This window comes from Balearica regulorum, chromosome 1 (assembly GCF_011004875.1).
Source record: "Balearica regulorum gibbericeps isolate bBalReg1 chromosome 1, bBalReg1.pri, whole genome shotgun sequence".
Taxonomy (NCBI): Eukaryota; Metazoa; Chordata; class Aves; order Gruiformes; family Gruidae; genus Balearica; species Balearica regulorum.
This window is the reverse complement of record NC_046184.1, coordinates 96,344,053-96,363,405: the sequence shown is the minus strand read 5'-3', so window position 1 is coordinate 96,363,405 and position 19,353 is coordinate 96,344,053. Positions and strand designations below refer to the sequence as shown.

The 19,353-nt window shown below is 40.7% G+C and overlaps 1 protein-coding gene across 20 annotated transcripts in view; it reads right to left on the bottom strand.

The window, feature by feature from the left end:
- BBX (BBX high mobility group box domain containing) overlaps positions 1–19,353 on the bottom strand; it is a 143,718-nt gene that overhangs the window by 106,844 nt on the left and 17,521 nt on the right. For 5 of the 20 annotated variants that reach the window (XM_075767423.1, XM_075767472.1, XM_075767465.1 and 2 more), the window contains exon 3: positions 1,665–1,748. The exons of 10 other annotated variants lie outside the window; for them this stretch is intronic. Coding sequence is in view for 3 of the 10 variants with exons in the window: in XM_075767407.1 (XP_075623522.1) it covers positions 6,092–6,151 (60 nt within the window). In the remaining 7 variants the exon portion in view is untranslated. Of the gene's footprint in view, positions 1–954; positions 974–1,664; positions 1,749–6,091; positions 6,211–19,353 lie in introns of those variants that run through there. 5 more of the 20 variants (XM_075767407.1, XM_075767398.1, XM_075767415.1 and 2 more) reach the window with 3 other exon arrangements.

Genomic DNA, 19,353 nt, shown 5'->3' with positions numbered 1-19,353 from the left:
AGTGCCTGAAACCAAATACCAAAGATGCAGGGCCATACATGACTGGAAGTTTTCTTATTACTTCCTATATAATGCTCCTCCACCACTACCCCAGTGGATGCCACAGACTGGGCAACAGAAGCAGTTTATTGTTTTTTCTTTTGACCTTACATGTTTATCTACAAAGTTGTTCAGTTACAAGCAATAAATGTGGCCCAGTAGTACAACACACTCTTAACAAAATACACTCCTACTTGCCCCGCAACTGAAAGAAGCGGTGCTAATTTCCACCAAGGAAAAAAAGGAAAGTCAGTCATGGCCAAAAGTGTTATCACAAACCAAACCCCAGTTTCTAATTAACCGTACCTCTCTCATTTTCCATCAAAATGCATCAAACTTTGAAACGGAAGTTTCCCCGGAACTGCTTTCAGCACAGCTACTGCAGAACTTCACTGTATGAGAAGCATCCCCAACTCCTGCAACTGATCAGACTAAATTTTTTTCACTTTATAGCAGAACCAATAAATTCAACTCAGCATCACAGAAAACAGCTACTCAAAGCATGCACTCTGGTTTGGATCAAGAGCACAAGCAATTCTGGTCAGGGCTCAGAGCCTGGAACACATCACATCTCCCATGATCCTGGGGAAGACCCTTGATTTCTTCCTATTGTCCCTTGTCACCTGGGGAGCAGCTCAGACCTGTGGCAGTGCCCTGTAGCTGCGACAGCAGCATCCAGTGTCTGGCTAGGCTGACCCACCACAGCTACGCTTTCTGAGTGACTTCTTATGAAGAGTCCGTTGCAAAATCACTCAGGGCACCTCAGTCAGAATGAACAAAGTCATCCCATCAATCTGACTGATAACGGGCAGTAATGAGAAGGCAGCAAAAGAAGGATACCACAACACAAAGTAAGTAGCAACCTGCGACCAGTTATGTATTCATGATCTTAGGTATACAGAGAATGATGCTCACCTGTTTAAAAAGCTGAAAGTTGGTTAATGAACCTGCGGTATTTACATTCTTCACCCCATAAAGAAAAACAATTAAAAAAATATATAAAAAAAAAAATCACAACAATGTAAGAAGACATGTTTCTATGCAAGTTGCCTGTTCGTTGCAACTGAGATATTCTTCCAGTCTGCCTTCTCTCAAACAACGGAAGCTCAGCAACTGTAAAAAGAACTTTTTTTTTCCTTTTTGTTTTTCCTATCTATAATTTTATTTCCACACATTATAAAAATCATGCCATTCCCTCATATGCATCACATTATTCTAGATCCACAGTTATTACTAAATCACTGTAAAGTCTCTTTCTGCCATTATTCAATCCATCTAAAAGTTCTGAAACTACCTGAGTGTTTTTTAGAGTTATTTGGAGTGAACCTTACCTTTATCATCTGTCCTTTATGGCTGTATTTGTGCTGTTATCTATCCACACTTTTCAATGAAAGAAAAACAAATTTACACACTGTAAGCTTTCATTGACTACAGTTCTTCACTACAGCAAAATCCATCATTTCCTGAGTATACTCCATTACAGTATTAGCAAGAGCAAAAGCATCTAATCAGAGAGCATAACAACATAATTGCTCATTTCTTGTTACTGAGCCGGTGTAGGTTGTGACTCTTGGTTCCACCTCCAACAACTCCCTGGACCTACGCGACGTAAAACCGGCACTCACCTCCTTCGCCTTCCACGGTCACAGAGCTGGCACAGAAATGTTTTCGGTGCAGCAGTCTACCATTCTGCCTACAGCTCTGGTTCACTGCAACAGAACAAAATCACCATGATACCGCTTTTCCAGCTCGATGTGTTAGCCTGTCAGAAAAAGAGCCCGCAGCCACCCATAAAAATTAACTCCAGACTGATGAAAATAACTCTTTCAGGGGAGGAGTAACAGCGTTTTGAGGAAAATGAAAAGCAGGAAGCTGATCTCAGCAGCGCGGGGAGCACGGACGGGGCGGAGCAGAGGAACGGAGCGAGGAAAAGTGGAGCAAAGACTCACTGATTATAGCTTGGTTTTGGCAGTATAGCCAAATACCACCACATTACTGAAATATCAGTGTTACGGCTAACACAGACACCAACAACACCCCCCCTCCCCACACACTTGGACGATGCTCCCCCTTCCCCCCCCCGCCACCGCGCGGGCCGACGTCAGTGGTAGCGTGCGCCCCGCGCAGCGGCACTCACCGCACAGGTAGCCAGCCCTGCACAAGTGGCCGCCCATCCACGCCACCTTCCCCACTGGCACCACCGGTCCCCAGCCCCGAAGTGCCCTCAGATGCTTCCCTGCTCGCCCCGGCCCGGGCGAGGGATGCCCGTGGGCACTGCACCACTGAGCCTACTTTCATGTGTGAGCCCGTTTGAAAAGGCACATCCTGCTCCTGCTCTTGCAACTGGGGGAAACTCTTACTGCGTGTTAAAAACAGATGATAGTATCTTCTGACAGATCAAGTTGCCATGTTTTGTGCATAGTTAACTTCTTTTGATGAAGTTAAAAAAAACCCAAAAAACAAAAGGCAAGGGGGATTCTTTAGGAAAACAGCTTCAAGAACTGTGAGGCTTTTCAGGCTAAAATTCAAACCAACAGCAAGCAGGGCTTTAACTCGCTAACAGCATCTCCCACCCTGTATGAACCTTCTCTCCCAAAGGCATACGCTAGCCTCACCAAGGTCCCCCTTCCTGGGGGACGGCAGGCCACAGGAGCTGGCTCCCCCCAGGAGGGCCAAATCTGCTCCCACAGTGTGGGACACCCTCGCTTGCCCCCCTAGCCTCTGCAAGAGTTGGGCTGCATCTGTTGCTTGTCATGCTGTCCCCACATTCCTCAGGAGTGAGGTCTGTTCATGTCATTAAGACAGCATTACAAAAATCCACATAAAACAGAGCAATATATAACACTCTAAATAAATGTGAGCTTGGAAAACAAAGTGTCAAGGTAAATCCAAAAAGATACATGGCAAAGTGGACTGTCTACCATGGGAACCATCAGCCGTTGTTTCCAAAGAAGAATTAAACTTTGTAAGGGAAAACAGCCTGTCCATGGATGTTCCAACACTCACACAGTCAGGATCAGATCTATACCCCTCAGCCAAAAAAGCAGGCAATCCCTATGCGTTTATGGTTTTTCTAAACAAGACTGTGGAGATAACCACAGAGAGTGTTCCTACTTAGACACTTGTCTTGCTCTCTTTCAGGCTCTTTCAGGTCTGAATGTTTTGCCTCATTAGCTTTGCATGCTAAAACGTGCAGGTATTTTGCACTTGTGGGGTACAGAGGGGACACGGGACCAAAACAAAACAGCAAATCAGTTTAAGTCAAATTCTTACACTTTTGAAAATCCTGTCTGATGTCCTTTACACCAGTACTGACAGGAGAAGGGAAAAGAAAAGTAAGGTGGCCAACCAATTTTACCTTTACCACTCCTTTCATATATTTTCTCTTGTCTGCTCAATATAGAAACCTGTAGCATGTCTTTAACTCACATTTGGAAGATCCCATTCCAAAAGATTATGAAACCCAGCAACTTTTAACAAAACATTTAATGACTCCTTTAAAATTCACTGTGCCTTGTTCACTTTTTGACACTGTTTCAAAGTACATCCTATACTCAGTCTGCAGTCAATCCAGACTGAGCTGGAGTCACAATCACACCTCCCTGCAGAGCTTGGTGGCCTTCACTTCCAAGAGTGGACAGACAGGAACTCTTGCCTTGGCCTTCAGCCTTCTCAGTTCACAGGCTACCTTTACCTTTGGTGACTGCAGTTACATTAACTCAGGCTGTTAAGTCGAAGATCACTGATGCAGACACACATCCCTGTCTACAGCTACTTCTGACGGAGTGGTCGGCTCTGACAGAGCGGATGCAAAGCCTCATTGCAGCAGTATCTTCAGGTGCTGCAGCAACGTCAACGGAGCCACAAGGAGACTAAAGGCAACTTAAATCTCAGCATGCAGGCTAGGCCAGCCAGTGTATGAGCAGCAATACGCCAGATCCTATCCACCTAAATCTCAATGCCACTTCTGCACTAGTGTCCGTGTAGTTTTTCATTCATATACTGAGACACTCCAGTTTCACTCTCAGGAGAGCCTACTTGTTCTTTCGGGGGCAACTACTAGCACTGAAGCGACATACAGATGCTTCCTTACTAAGAAAACATATAGTTTAAAGCCAGAACTGTATCAGAACCAGGAATGTAATTTATACACTCAGTGGAACGGATTTAACGACTATTAAAACCAAGAACCCACAAAACCTGCATGGGATGTTGTGCTGCTGGTGGTGTGTGGACAAACGGTAAGCAAGGTTAAAATACAGGTAACAGTTCAACTCAAGAGAAACAGCAAGGGTGCTCCCAAACCTTTTCTGATATGATTACTGATATAATTACTGTTCTATAAATGCCTGTGCTTCTCTTCAAATGAAGACCAACACCTGTACAGCATCACTTACAGGTCTGGGAGTCCACCACACCAGAAATACATGAGCTCACAAACCCACCTCTAATTACAGGATTATTCTGTATATTTCAGAGAAGCCATTTCTATCTGCTTTACAGAAGACAGATTCCACAGCACTGACTACTGATTTTCCCCTGCTATTTAAATTGATATTCAATTCTGAAAGGGCAATTCTCAGTTCTTACAAATACTGGCCAGGTATGCTGTTGCTGCAGTGTACTAGCCACCTCCTCTCTACTTCTTCAGTTCAAGTACATATACATAGCAGTGAGAATTTCACTAGATACAGAAGAGCAATCTCTGGCACTCTTGACATGACAGCCAAAGACAATCTATTCCAGCAACTTAGAAAACACCAGAAGCACATAAAAGAGAGTATTCTTAGTTAATAAATAAAAATCACTAAACAATTTATAAGGTTGACTAACAAATCACTTAAGACACATCTTTAACTTCAGCAATGCGCACCTTTAACAACAAAGGCACATCTTTAACATCAGTCTATCTGGACTTTGCAACAAACTAAAATACTCACACATGTTGTTAAGTAACTTGCTATTATTTATTTTCCAAACAATTTTTGCAATTGTTCTGAAAGACCCTCCTCCATCAGCCCACTTCAGCCTTTTACTATTGAAAGCACTTCATCCTTAAGATGACAGGTCATAAAAACAAAAAGTTGGAGGGACACTGGCTAAAGTATTGCATTGTTTTCAGTACAAAAAGCTCCATTTCTTTAACCCCGCCTTTCTACGCAAGAAGCTTCCTTGAGAAACCAGAGTAGCATCTGCTTGTACTTCAAATAATTATTCTCTGCTTCTTTGCCCCTCCCAAGTTTCCTTGACTGAGGTCATCAAAATAACATGTTCATTTTAAAAATCAAAGTTTGCCATTTGTAGAATTTCAGGGGCAGAACTGTGAAAGTCATTATTAGGCAACCACTCTTCTCAAAGTGAAACAGTTTGTACTTAACATTACCAAACAGTAAGACTGCTGCCATTATCTTTGCTGGCTAGTGTTTCTACTCTGTCCAGAGGTCTCCAACTTCAGTATAGATACAGTGTTAGATCAGCAGTTTTTACACTGCAGTTGTAAACAGACCTTCCTACAGGTCTGCAAAAGTAACTAAGCATGTTAGTCTACTGTTGGTAGGCTGACACTTTTTCAGTGTTTTTAAAGTAATAAAAAAAAAATTGAAACCCAACTACTTTAAATTGTATCAGCTTTTTTTCCTCACAGGGAGAATAGAAATTTTTTTGAAAGCTTGAAAATGGTCATGAAAAGGGATCATCTAACATATAATCATCCTTTAGCTACTAGACAAGATAAAAACCTACCTCAGAAAGAAGACATGAAGTAGGAAGCAGCAAGCACCTACAAGTGTACGCACTCCCGTGCTTTAAACTCAAACTCATTCATATACACTTAAAAGTCCAAGCACTTCCAATCAAATATTCTGCACTGTTTTAACATTAACTTGAAATTTTTGTATTGCTTACTCTATAGTTGTCAAAATTAATTTCTGTGTGACAATTTCTGATCTCTCATCCCCTACATTAAAGGCAGGTGGATATTAGGCACCATATTGTCTTTGTATTTATTTAAACCAAGCCAACTCAGAGATAGTTTGATCGCAAATTTACTCACTCCATCAGTACATCTATCTTCTCCTGAACTGACATGACAGGATGACTTCTCCTGGCTCATTACTCCGGTACTTTATGAGCATTAAAATTACTTAGAAAGTGACCAAGATGGGGAAAGACCTGGTGAAAGAAGATACAAAGGGAAAAAGTAACTGATGAATCTTGCACAGTTGAAAGCTTTCTCCTGCTAACCAGCAAGGAAATATGACTTAACCTGGAAGCGACTGTCAGTGAAGACATCCAAACAATTCCCAAATCAATCAAATCTGCAATAACTGTCTACTATTGTAATCTTGCCTCCTGCAAAATTCACAAAAGAACTGTGCTCATATATACATACAGAGTTTGCAGCAATATCAATAAATTATAACATCTACTGAAGCTCCGTATTTTATTCCAATCCCATGAAGAAATACAATATTAATCACTAAATCTAAACAAAGTCACTACTCAGCTCAAAATGGATACAATCTCCCAGTCCAACACTTATACAATGCTGCAATGCCACACAGTTAATATAACACTAAACAGATATATTAATTCATAAAACATTCTAGAAAACACCATCAACAATCTGTGTATTCAGAAATAGCAGAATCACCATTTTAATGATTCCTAGATCTCAGCACTTCTTAGAAGTTGTATCAAATATTTTCATGTATGCACATGTACACAAAAAAGCTTTCTGAGCTATCTAGTGCATTAACAGCATACACGCAACAGCAGATATCCATCACTGCCCCGTTACCTACGACACACACCCACACATCACAAGTGTCAGAACAACTTCAGGTACAAATGCCATACATAAATAATGCGCAAAATACCCAAGCCAAAAATCCTACCCCAAGCAGCATACTGTCCCTTCTTATCCCTCCCCCACACTGTTATCTGGAGAAGTTAAATCCCAGTTCTTCTCTGCTATAGGTGGAAGGCACTCAGATACTACATACAATGTCACAGAATAAAATTCTAACACTGTTGCCCCCTTTTTAGCTTTGTTACTGGAGCAAGATACTGGCAAGTTTAGAGATACATAAGTGCACTTCTCACAATCTAAGATCACATATTACCTGTAGCACAAAAAGCCCACCACATTTCTAATATCAACATTTCTTCAAATTGGAGAGGTTTGTCTAGTTTTTGCTTTAAGAATAATGAGCTGCTCTCCGTGAGATTAAAATGCAAAACAGACTTTTTAAAAGAAAACTGCGTTAGTATAATCTTCTCTATTTTCTAGTTCTCCTATCAGAAACAGTTTATTAGAAAGACATACACTTCTGTTCTAAAAAACCCAGTTTTCTTCCTAGATGTACTGCTGCAATATTCTGTAAGCATATTCTTAAGAGAGATGCAAAGGTTCAAAGAGCAGTTGCAAAGAAAGCTATTTCACTCTGCTAATTTGTATCAAGTTTTATGGTTCCTATCCTCCCTCCTAAATGGAAAACGAACTGTGATAGAACATCAAACCCAATTAGAAACAGCCACTACACACAACTATTTATTTGAATTATTTCCTTTAGAGTACGTGTAATTGTTTTTACAGAATCCTTTAGTGTTTGCGCCAAATATTGCCATCTTTTCAGGAAAGAACCCAAACTTCTTCCAGCTTTACATGTCATTCACTAAGTATTTAATTTAATTCAAATCTTGATACATATAAAAATAAAATAAATTACATTTGAAAGATTTAATGAAATGCTGGAAAACTACTATGGCAGCCTGGGTTCTGCATTCAGGATACACTTGCGATTTTCTTCAGGTTACAGTATTAGCTTGCACATTAGAAAGCCCAAGTTTGGCACTTATTTGACCATTAATTACTAAGATAGTGATTAAGTGCAATGTAAGACTTTAGCATCATAACTAGAGCTCAGATTTCTACAGCTTGGTCCCACCAATATCACATTTGTCAAAATTCTGAAGTTTAGCTTCATTTTGGGCTGTAATCTATGATCTGTTCCTTTTAGATTTAAGGACCAAAAATCTGACAGACTTCTGTAGACACTGGAGCAAGTTGGGGAACAAAGTGGGGAAGATTTAGAAAACTGGCAAGTGACTTTAAGAAATAATGTTTTTTCCACATCTGTGGACAGCTGGCAGCTGTGCCAGCCACAGTAGGAGATGCGATCAGTCTCTGTGGCAGCACCAAGCAAGAAAGGGAGTGAGCACAGAGGAGAGGTCAGGTCCCTGTAGGTGGGCTGCCATCCCGTTCTTGGCACATCCAGGTTGCATTTTCCTCCATAAAAGTGCTTTCTGGAAAAGCAAGCAGGGCAGCAAGAACAGCAGAGAAATCATTTTTGTTCAGTTTTACCTAAGAGCAAACCCAGCCTGACCTTTAACTGTCCTTACACTGGTTTAACCTACAGCTGCTCTCCCACCTCCACCGCCTCCCCCCTGCCCTTGCCCTCCGGCAGAGGGGGCCGAGGCACCCCACCCTGCCTCGGGGTGCCCGTCCCGCTGCAGGGGCACACCAGCACACGCTACAGCTTTGGCAACAGCCGGGCCTGGTACAGCCTCCCCTGGGAAGCAGAGCTGCTAGGAGGACGGCTGGCCCCAGCCAAGGCCATTGCAGCTGGGAGCAAGGACAGAAGACTCCTCCCTGGAAACAGGAGAGGCGGGGTTATGCCAGCAAGAAAGCACCATGTAAATAGAGTACCCAACATGAAAATCCAGCAAATAAAGCAGCAAATAAAGCAGCAACCGTCCCTGCAGATTTATGACATAAAAATCACCAGATCTTTAGCTGTTCTTTTGTTTTACCAACAACTACTTCCTCTGAATGACTGCAAACAAATCGAACTCAAGGTACATCTTCAAAACCATTAATTAGCCCTGGCTAACTGCAAACTAACTCACTTTAAAAAAACCACATCGTTTCATCTCCAGTAATAAGTATTGCTTAGGGTTTCATACATCAGAGTAAAACATTAGCTGTAACATCTCTCATGATGATGTTCATGTTCATCCAAAGACCTGACACCAAAGCTGGACATGTGAATCTGTGGTTATCACATGGTCTTCTCCAACGAGAGTTTCTCTGTGTTTTGCCAGCATACTATCTAAGACTGAGTCATTTTTCTCATTCAATCAGAAAAAAAAAAAAAAGGGCAAAAAAAGAAAAAGGCACTTTCTTCTCTAGTCTGTGGTTTTCTCCCCAGTGTTTGTGTGGGACTCTAAAGCTAAAAAAGTTTCTATTATGCAACACTTCACTTTACTATAAAAGAACACAAAACAGATAATTAACATTCAAAATGGACATTTTACTTCAAACATGCAAACCCTCCCCCCCCCCAAAGAAAGCCCAACCCCTAACCCCAAACTTTTTTACATTCTAGATTCAGCCACCAAAAATCAATGCACTATGTAAAGTACTGATAGATGCACATATAAATACAGCAAACCTCTTTAACAAGGAAAATCATACAGGTTTCTTGCATTCAAGTCTAAAACACATCTGTGGGAAACTATAGAAGAGGGTGGGTCTCTTCCTGCCACTCCAGCATGAATGCAAGGAACACAGATGCCAATCTACATATTAGCTACCTGCCTGTATAAACACAGTAACAGCATTAATATATTGGCCCTTCTGTAACATACAAGCAGCTTTTTTGGTTTTTTGTTTTTAATTGACAGGAAGAAAAATTTTAAGCCAGGCCACTTCTTACCAGAGGATGCAATGCTTTATAGATCCAAACTATGTCCTTGGCCTATGCAGAACAGCAACACTCTAGTCGTTAGGGTACAATGCTGGCTTGCCAGTAACAAAAATTCTCCATTCCTGCATCTCTCCTGTACCCCTTAAGTTAAACACAGGTTAACAATAACAACTATTTACATGAAAACCTCATGCTGCAAAATGCAGTGACTGCAGAGCTGACCCACTGCTAGTTTTGTTACCAATGCATTTTAAACTGCCACAGAAAGGTATGATGGCCTACAGGAGACCGTAAAACTTTCAGCTGCTGCTGCTAAGCTTTAGAAGTAGTCATCGGCTGTGTCCCTGTGTCTCTCACCTAGCCAACCACCACCGCTGCTCTCTGGGACGTCCCTGCCTTGTACAGCCTGGGAGAAGGAAGGAGAACAAAAGCAACTGCTAGCTTTGGTGCTGAAAAGACCTGAGAAAAGGCAAATGCACTCCTCTAGGAGGAAGAGGCTGATGTAACAAACAACCTGGAGAAATTCAACTTCTCCAACATTCACATTTTTGTCAAAGCAATTCCACTACTATAATTTGATCTTCTGACTTGGGTGTAGATGTGGGTTGTGAACTTAACTGCATCACTTGTAGACCAATGCAGTATACAAACCACACTATCATAGTAATTCCCTCTCAATGGACACTTATTGAAGCCTTCATCACACTAAATGCTGTATTGATTATTATCCTTTTTTTTTGTTTTAATTTTACTTTTTCTATAAAAGAGAGTGGAGGGAAGATGGAGTAGAATGTTAAATAGGTCCTTGAAGAATTATGCTGGTATAAGAGCACAAGGCTTGGGCCAATAACTGGAGCACTAGTCAGTCATCACAGTTTATTTTAATTTGGATGTACCTGACTTCCTTGAAGTCACTAAAAGACTAGCTTGATCTATTTAAGCAATAGTATTAAATAGATACTAAATCAACTAGTACACACTTGATACTTTAGATAAACACAGGTAATTTGGCCTCAGTGTTGATTTACTTCTGTATTTCACACACATTCCCAAGGACTCTAGTTTTCAATCACTTCTTTAGTTCTTTAGCTTCTTTAAGGAAAGGCAGAAGAGTGGGGCAAAAATTCTACCCTGAGCACCAAAAGACAATACACTCATCCTCCTCTGCCTCCCCCATTCCTATAAAACCCAAGAACGAGCCCTCTAACAGGCAGATCTTATCCCCAACTAGTTTTCACTTTCAACAACAAAACTTAATATAAAAATAAATACCAAGGTAATTGAATAATAATTTCCCAAGAGAAAGTATTGTTTTCAACATCCAGTGCTATAAAAGAAATCCATAAACAGGATTTGCAACTTGCTAGTGAAAGAAGTGTTGTTACTGCAGCTTAACCAGATTTTGCATCTTAACCAGATTTTGCATCTTGAAGGAATGTCCAGGACGTGCCCTCATTGCATACGGCACCAACTGTCAGTGACTGGCCCCAAAGACTCCAGATGCTTTCTGCAGCCCTATGGTCCTAGACACAGACACCTGATTTAAACCAACTAATCAAGTAAAAGGAACTTGAACTACAGCAGCCCAGCCCAGCTCTGCATGAGCTAATCTACCCTCATTCAATGCATGTTTAATTAGCGTGCACAGAGCTCCATGCTATCACTGCCAAACCACTTCTGATACTTGCTGTACCTTATTGAAAGCACACTCAGGTAACTACAAAATACAGTGGTCTATGATGCAGACATACCGTTAAGGTTTGAGATTATGCCAGGTTTTATTGATAGGTTGGGTTTTAAAATGCTACATTTTCTAAAAAAGTGTTTTTAAAAAGTTGGTAGTAAACAATATTTTGAGGTTTGTTTGGTTTAAAGATCCTGCATACTGCACAGCGTACTCTCTAGATATCAAAATCCATCAAATTCAACTGCAAACCAGACTTGGGAAGGATGCAGAAAACCGTTAGCTTTGTTAATAGAAATCCAGCATATTTACTTGTTGGTCTGGCTGAACGCCTTAGCTGTGTTGGGTATTTACCAGAGGCCAGCAACGCCCTGCATTTCCAAGGAGGTCATGGAAAAGAGAAAGCACTCAGCATCTCAGTAGGGGATGTGGTGGATTGGACAACTCCAATTGTCCCTCAATTAACTAAAATCAACAGAATAGTTGAGACATTAAAGACAGAGTTTGGCAGAAACGGAGGGAAGACCCTGGGTTTCCTGGAAGAAGATATTTATACTGGAGAGGCATATGTCCTGTGTAGTCCTCTCCACCTCCCACCTCTATTTCCCCTAGTAATACTGTGATTAATTTGGAGTCATACAGCAACTGCCATCACTTGCCTAACCAGAAATCTTTACTAGGCCTCCCAGTTCACTGTAATAATTTTAAGTACACCACAAAGCAGAAATCTCTCATGATCATTATTTATCACTGCTGAGAAACACAACAGTGTCCACTGTTCTCTGGAAAGCTACCACCCTGCCCAATAAGACACATGTCACTATACACTCTGGAGTCTTTTTCTGTATTGACTCTGTGGTCAAATTGAAGCAAGTTGCTTGCATTAATCTTTCTATTCCTGGAATTACCATGACCACTGACTTTTGTGAATAAAGAAACTTAAGAATCAAACTTTACCTTGCTATATTAGTCTGAATGCACAGCAGTAGCAACCTCTCTAGAGCCACACCAAGGTCCACATGTTTGTAGCATACGGGGACTACATTTAAAGAACAATGGTGAACACAGACACCTCAGTAATACATGATCCCCCATCTTCAAGTTTAAAACTGATTTATTTCATCATATGTACAAATGGAGGGGAGGAGGGTGGTGGTTGAGTATTTGTGATTAAGTGATCTGTTGCTTCTCACTGAGTTGCAATGGGAACAAGACATTTATCTCACTCGCATGACTGAAAATTTCAAACAGAAGTAATGACAGATATAGCTAAGTTTGCTTCAATAAGTACCAACTGCTTAATAATTCACAGCTGATAGTAAATTAATTTAAATTCTAACTGATAGTCAGTTCAATGCTATTGGTACACAACTGTGTAAATCATGTGCCTTTTCAACTACATATAACAGATTTCAGTAGTGTGCTTACCAAATGCTGAATCCTTGCTTAGTTACCTACCTTCCTAATTGTTACTTTGTGATGTTTATGTAAGAACTAATACTCTTTGCAAATTAGAGGCAAGTGAAAGGTGTAACCATTGTAAATCACAAAGTTTTCACTTTGAAATTATAATCATCATCTGACTGCATCCACTAAAATTATTCAAATCTGCTCTAACAACAAAGATTTTCCTGAATTTCATGCATTCCTGCAACTAAGAGTATAAAAAGAAATGCTTCTGAAGCTTCCGTATTTTGGCAATACAATGGCACATGCTACTCCTTTACAGCAGCTGCTGCTCATCTCTACATCTTGTCTCATCACCCCTGTCAGTAAAATGAGATGTAGGTATTTTACTGGACATACACAGCATACTGTGTATGCTAACACAACAGGTCTAAGTCACTACGGAACTGATTTTAAATGTTCTTAAGTTGCTTCCATCATTGCTAGAAAAAGAAACAACACTCTCATATACAGGCACGGAAGAATTTTTCCTCAATTCACCTCATATGACTATTCCAGATATCCCCATCACAAATGCTTAGATTCTTTCCCTATGGCACAGTAGCAAGCAATTGACACTAAGCAGGAAAGGAGAAACTGAAATTTCGTGTAAGAGCTGAATTATTTTTACTCTTAATGTCTATTTGTTAATAAAGCTACCTGTTCTCAATTTCACCTTAGTCCTACTGAATTTCATTGTCTGTCCACATAAACAGGGTTGTCCAAATTCCCAGAGATACCTGGCTAACATACAGATCTGTCCTCTCTTTCAAAAAGATAAAACTGGATGTTTACTAATTTAAAATAAAAATATCTTAACACAAATCAAGAGATTCCCAAGTCTCAAAATCAACACTTCATGGTCCACTGAATCAGGGCCAATCACTTCATCTTACTACTGTTTTGTTCAGTGTTACTTCTGCCAACTAACACCGTAAAATCTGCAGATTTCTTCTAAGGCACACCAGAGAGATTTTACTAAAATGAGAGACCTAGAACTCCAAGTGCAAGGTTAAGTAAGTATGCGTATATAACCATAGGTCTCAAATCATGCCTGCGATGAGACATGCATGTTTAATTCCTGTGTTCTTTTGCAGTGCTTTACATCCTGATCACAGAATGTCTCAGGAGAGTGCTGACCATCAACAGGTAAGTGGAAACAAAAGCAAGAAAAAGTGAAACAAGAACTCCAGCAGCCTAAAGAAAGATCAGGGCACTGGGAAGAGAAAGGATACATTTCAGCCTTATGCACTATATACTAACTAATACAGTCTCACTAGTTAGGATGAGCTGTTATGATGCTTTCCAATAATCTCCAAACTTGGGATACTTTTAATGCTGTTCTGATGCTTCAGTTTCCAAAGGAAACGGCCTCACTGAAGCAGCAGATTCTTTTACTCCCACAGTCCCTCAGACCCAGCTGTGTCCCACCTCGTGATCAGCATTCCTATGATGTCAAGGTGAGTTTGCAAGTTAAAGATGCTCATGGCCAATTTGAACCTCATATGCCAACAAGTTCTTGCATGGCTTCATCCCTGCTCTCCATTCACAGCAATGATGCACGTTAACAAGCAAAGAAGTTATCACCAAGTGAAAAAAAGGTCCTTGTTGTTGACAAAGTATGAATGCTTGAACTTTCTCTTTTGAACTAAGATTCTTGAGAATAGACTCTCGTTCATTTGCCCCAATCATTCAGAAGTCCAAGAAACACCTACACAAGCTGGTTTTTTTAAATTTTGGTCTAACTTGCTTATGATTTGAGTGCATGCAACTAGCAAAATCAGTTTATTACCTTTGTTTTCCTTCAGACCACGGCTCTAGTATAGAACAGTTAGCTCCTGCCACCTTGTGGGACTCCATGGATTTCCCTGCAAGCTTGTTTCAGCAGCAAGCTAGTCAGTTAAAACAAATAAACATTCAGGAGTTACTTTCCTTGTGTTTCACCATGGCAAATGCTAAAATAAGAGAGAAATATTTATGGAGAGGGTATGCCATTTTGAATATTTTCTGGTTCATTATTCCTAGCATTGTTTACAAAGTTGAAATGCTGGGTTTAGTTATCCTATGGAGGGTGTTTTAAATATTTAAATATATGTCAAGAATCCTAACTTTTGGAAGCTGATACAGCTAAGTTTAAAATAACACTATGATCAAATACTTGTCAGCAGCAGTAAATTTCACATATTTGATATAGATTCCACATAGAAATAATACAAATTTAGGCTGATAATCCTTGCAGTCAGGTACAATTTTGAAACCCAACAATAATCTCAGTCTTATAAGGAATTATTCACGTTTAACTTTTAATGTGGTGATAATACATGTCCAGTTCTCCCAAAAGATCTGATTCCATGTGATCACTTTTTAACTGCAATTTGACTTTCTATTTAATGTTTTTCCCCTTCTCATCCCCTTCCACCCCTATCATGCATTGCAGGCTTAATGAATGAGTAAAGTTCTTCAGAGAAGAATGAGAAAGTTGGAATGGGAGAAGTTTTTCCACATAGTAACAAGCAGGTGAAGATCCACAGATCTCCATCTTCATGCTGTCTACTGCCCCTTGACAGATAACCCGTCACACCTACTTCGTGTGCAAAAGACAACAGCAGCTGCAAACAATAGATAAGAGATGAGGTTCTCTTTTTATTTAAGCAAAACCTCTGCTACTCCAGATCTCAAAAATGAAAAAGCACAGAGGAGCGCGGAAGATGCAACTCCATGAACCTGATCAACAGCCCCAACGAACCTGCTCCTTTCTATTCTCAGAGCTAAATGATCTGTTACGGATGCACAGAAATGCAAGAACAGTTAGGGAGCACTTCTTCCCCCCCATCATCCTGCAACTGCTTCACTGAACCTGGTGGAGATCTACTGTGCTGTGCACTTGATGCCAACTGTAGCAAACTTCACTCCTTGGAACTTCCTTCTGGTAGAGGAAAAACTGTCAACAGACTCAAAACAGGAACAGCTCTTCCTGACGTCACAAACAAATCATCTCTAGTAAAGGCCTTAGTAGCTCATAAATAAACTCAAGAACAATAATTACAGATCCACAGCCAAAGGAAATACAGCAGGAATGTCCTTTCATCCATAAGCAGAATGCATTTTTGCTAGAGTGAAACAATGACAAAATGTCAGGCAATGAATCAAGTTGGCACCTGAGGGACAAAAATTTTCTGTTCTTGAATAGAAAGTCTGATGATCTCACAAGCTTCCCTGGTAACTTAACAACTGGTGTTGTCTCAGATAGCCATCATATTCCTCCCCTGCCCCCTAATCTCCTCCTATATACTCTTGAAGTCCTAGAAGCCATACAATTAACTTAGAAGCCAAAGTTCAGAGGTGTCTGTGACAACCTCTGACCACACCTCAGCTCCAGTACTGAGAATCCCTCAGACGGATCTGTGTCTGTTCTGTCAGGAAGACACCAAAATGTTCCTTACAGCTGTCCTCACCCATTCCAATCTCCACCACAGGAAACCCAGACAGACAAACAGGCAGGGACCTCTAGAAAATATTCCTCCATCTGGATGATCAGGGAATTAGAACTGCAGTATACCCTACCCACCCCAGATACAGCCAACATCTTGCAACTACAGCCCAGGTACCACAATACTCTTACCTCACTCTGGGTATTAGGAATACAGACATCTCCTCGTCACGAGCTATTCAGCCTTCTCCCTGCTCTGGAGCACCATGACATTAAGCCAATCTCCCTGTAACTGCAGACATGTATCTAAGAGCCACCTTCAGTCCTTGGCTACAGAGAAAAAGAAATAGCATGCTCTAGCACCAGAATTGATCAGATCCAACACCCACTGCAGGTCTCAATAACATCATAAAGCATGAGAGGAAAATACTAGGACCTTACAAGAAATTCCACTTTGATGCAAGTGAATCATATCCCGCCACATCCTCTTACTTCCATTTTATTTCTCCACTACTCCTACATTCTGCAGTATTACCAATGCAGTAGGAAGACACCTGAGCTAACTTTCTGCTTGGCTACATGCTCGTATCAGTCTACCTACATTACCAGGGAGTTGAGCGACTACCTTAATTCTTCAGGATGGTTTGAAACTGGTGGTAGCACAGACACACTTCTCATAACCTGACTAGAACTCCTCTTCTTGGTGAGCGTAACTGGGTCGGACCCGAAAACAACAGCACTCCCAAGCAGCAGCAGCAGATTAAAAAGTAACTGATGATTTTCAGCTCTCACTGCTGTCCACTACATTCCGAACACCAGCAGCGAAAACTGACCAGCATTAACTCTGCTTAAAGTTGTGAGTTCTCTAAAGAACCAGAAGCATCTGGTCCAAGTCAAGGAAGCATCATGGCATGGCTTCAGACTGGTTCCCTTCTGAAACAAGACTAAGATTTGTTCTACTTTTTCTCAGAATATTTATTTTTCTGCAAAAACATTATTTGACTTTTGCAAACTTTTGTTGAGGGAACTTTCCAAGCAGTTAGATAAATTAATTATTTATTCACGTATTAACTGGAGGAAAAAGTATTAAAAACCCCCACACTATTGGGCCACTTATTTTTATTTTATCTATACCCTTATTGATCTGCTTTTGCTGCCAAGTGTTTAGCCTTACATGTTAAGGAGAAAAGAGGAAAGTTCTGAATGCAACTGTCTCTATTTCTTGAGAAACACCTCTAAAAATCACTCAGGTTACAGAATTTACAGACTTCTGTATGTAACAAGTCTTATCAGATTTCCAAGAGGAACCTCACTGCTTCATAAACCGGAATCCACAATCAGATCCATCTTCACCAATTGTTTCATTGATGCCAAGCCACAACAGCTAACCCAGAACTGTGCACGTGCCCAAGGATGTGTGCCAAAATGTGTCAGAGCAGGATCAGGTCCCTGTAAGATTAGCTGCATGTAGGGCTTCAACCCTGTAACTACAATATCTCAGGGAGACTGCTATGACAGAGGCATTGCAGGACTGGGCCCTAAAATAATCAAGTATATAAAGATCTTTGTCCTCTCCACAACTGAAGCACAATTCTTAAAAAACAACTGAACAAAAAACTTTTGTATTTGTGAAATAAAAATCAATTCTTTGGACAGCAAGCAGAACCAGCATTCTTCAGGCCAAGCTTCTTAAGATCTACAGGCTGTTCCCAATTTTTGTTTTGTTGGGTTTTTTAAGAAGTTGTTTTTCAGGTTTTTTTTTTCCTTGAAGATAAATATTTTTATTCTAGTAATTCTTTCCCATCTCCCTCAGATGAAAACCCTACATGGCCCTTGTCTGAAAGATAAGCCCAACACAGGAAAAACTCAATCCAAAAGATGCAAGTCTGGCAGCATTTCAAAACCTGATGGTGCTGGCTGGAACTTCAGAGCAGGAATGGGGGATAACCCCCTTAGGATCTACGATTTTTCCTGATTATCTTCTTAGCTTTCTCTATCATTTTATGTCACAGTATAGCATACAGATGGCTGGATTTGAAATCAGAAGGTGAACAAAGTACTAAGAATTTTCTGTGAAACTGAGTTCTGGTATGCTGAAGACCATGTGCCAACTGAAAAAGTGGAACATGTGTAAAACCCTAGGTCGGCACAGAAGTCCACAGCTCTGAACAGCACTAGCCTAAGAAAAGAAAGCACGAGATCCATGGATTCTCAGTCTAATCTGCATTAAAAGACAGTTATTAGGTTTCCTTGTCACTGACCTACTATGAAACTACAAGTTTAAATTTGGGACCTGAACGACAAAGTGCACCACAAAACCCCACGCTGCCACAATGCCGACTTCCTTCCAGACCACTTATGCGAATCCTTAGAGCAAGAAGCTCAGGCTAGAGAGCTGAACTGAACACTCTGAATATACAAGTACAGAACAAGCCTTGCCTAAGAAGCCCTTTTGAGCAATAGAACACTTTAGCTCATGCCTGGAACCAGCACAAACACATTTCTATCACCTTCACACACGTCGAACCACAAACAGAACATGCTTATGCATCTTTGCAAGTCACTTTCAGAGAAGGAAGAAGAATGGAGGGCAATATTCACACAACACTGAGTTAAGAAGAGACCCTGGGTTTGAAGAACAAACATCAGGCCCAAAAGCTCTGATCTACAAGGTTATGTTTCTATCATGCAGTGCAAGTTTTTAAATGTAGAAGAATTCTCAATTGAACTTGGACACTAACAGATTTGGTAAATACACAACTACTTAACCAGTAAAACTGAAATTCATAGATGACAGTTCGCTATCTTTTTTTCCACCTATCAATATGGAAAAGAATACACACAGGGCAGATGTTTTAGTAACAAAGAGGTAGCTGGTGTAATAATTTAACAGTGATGTATAAACTTGCAAGAAGTTCAGGAGTTCTGTCCTTGGCTCTGCCACCAGCCATCTGGTCTTACCTGAACATCCCCAGGTCTACTCTGCAATCTGCAAAATGGGGGTGGTAACACCAGTTCTGAAATGTTTGTAAAATGTAGTTAGT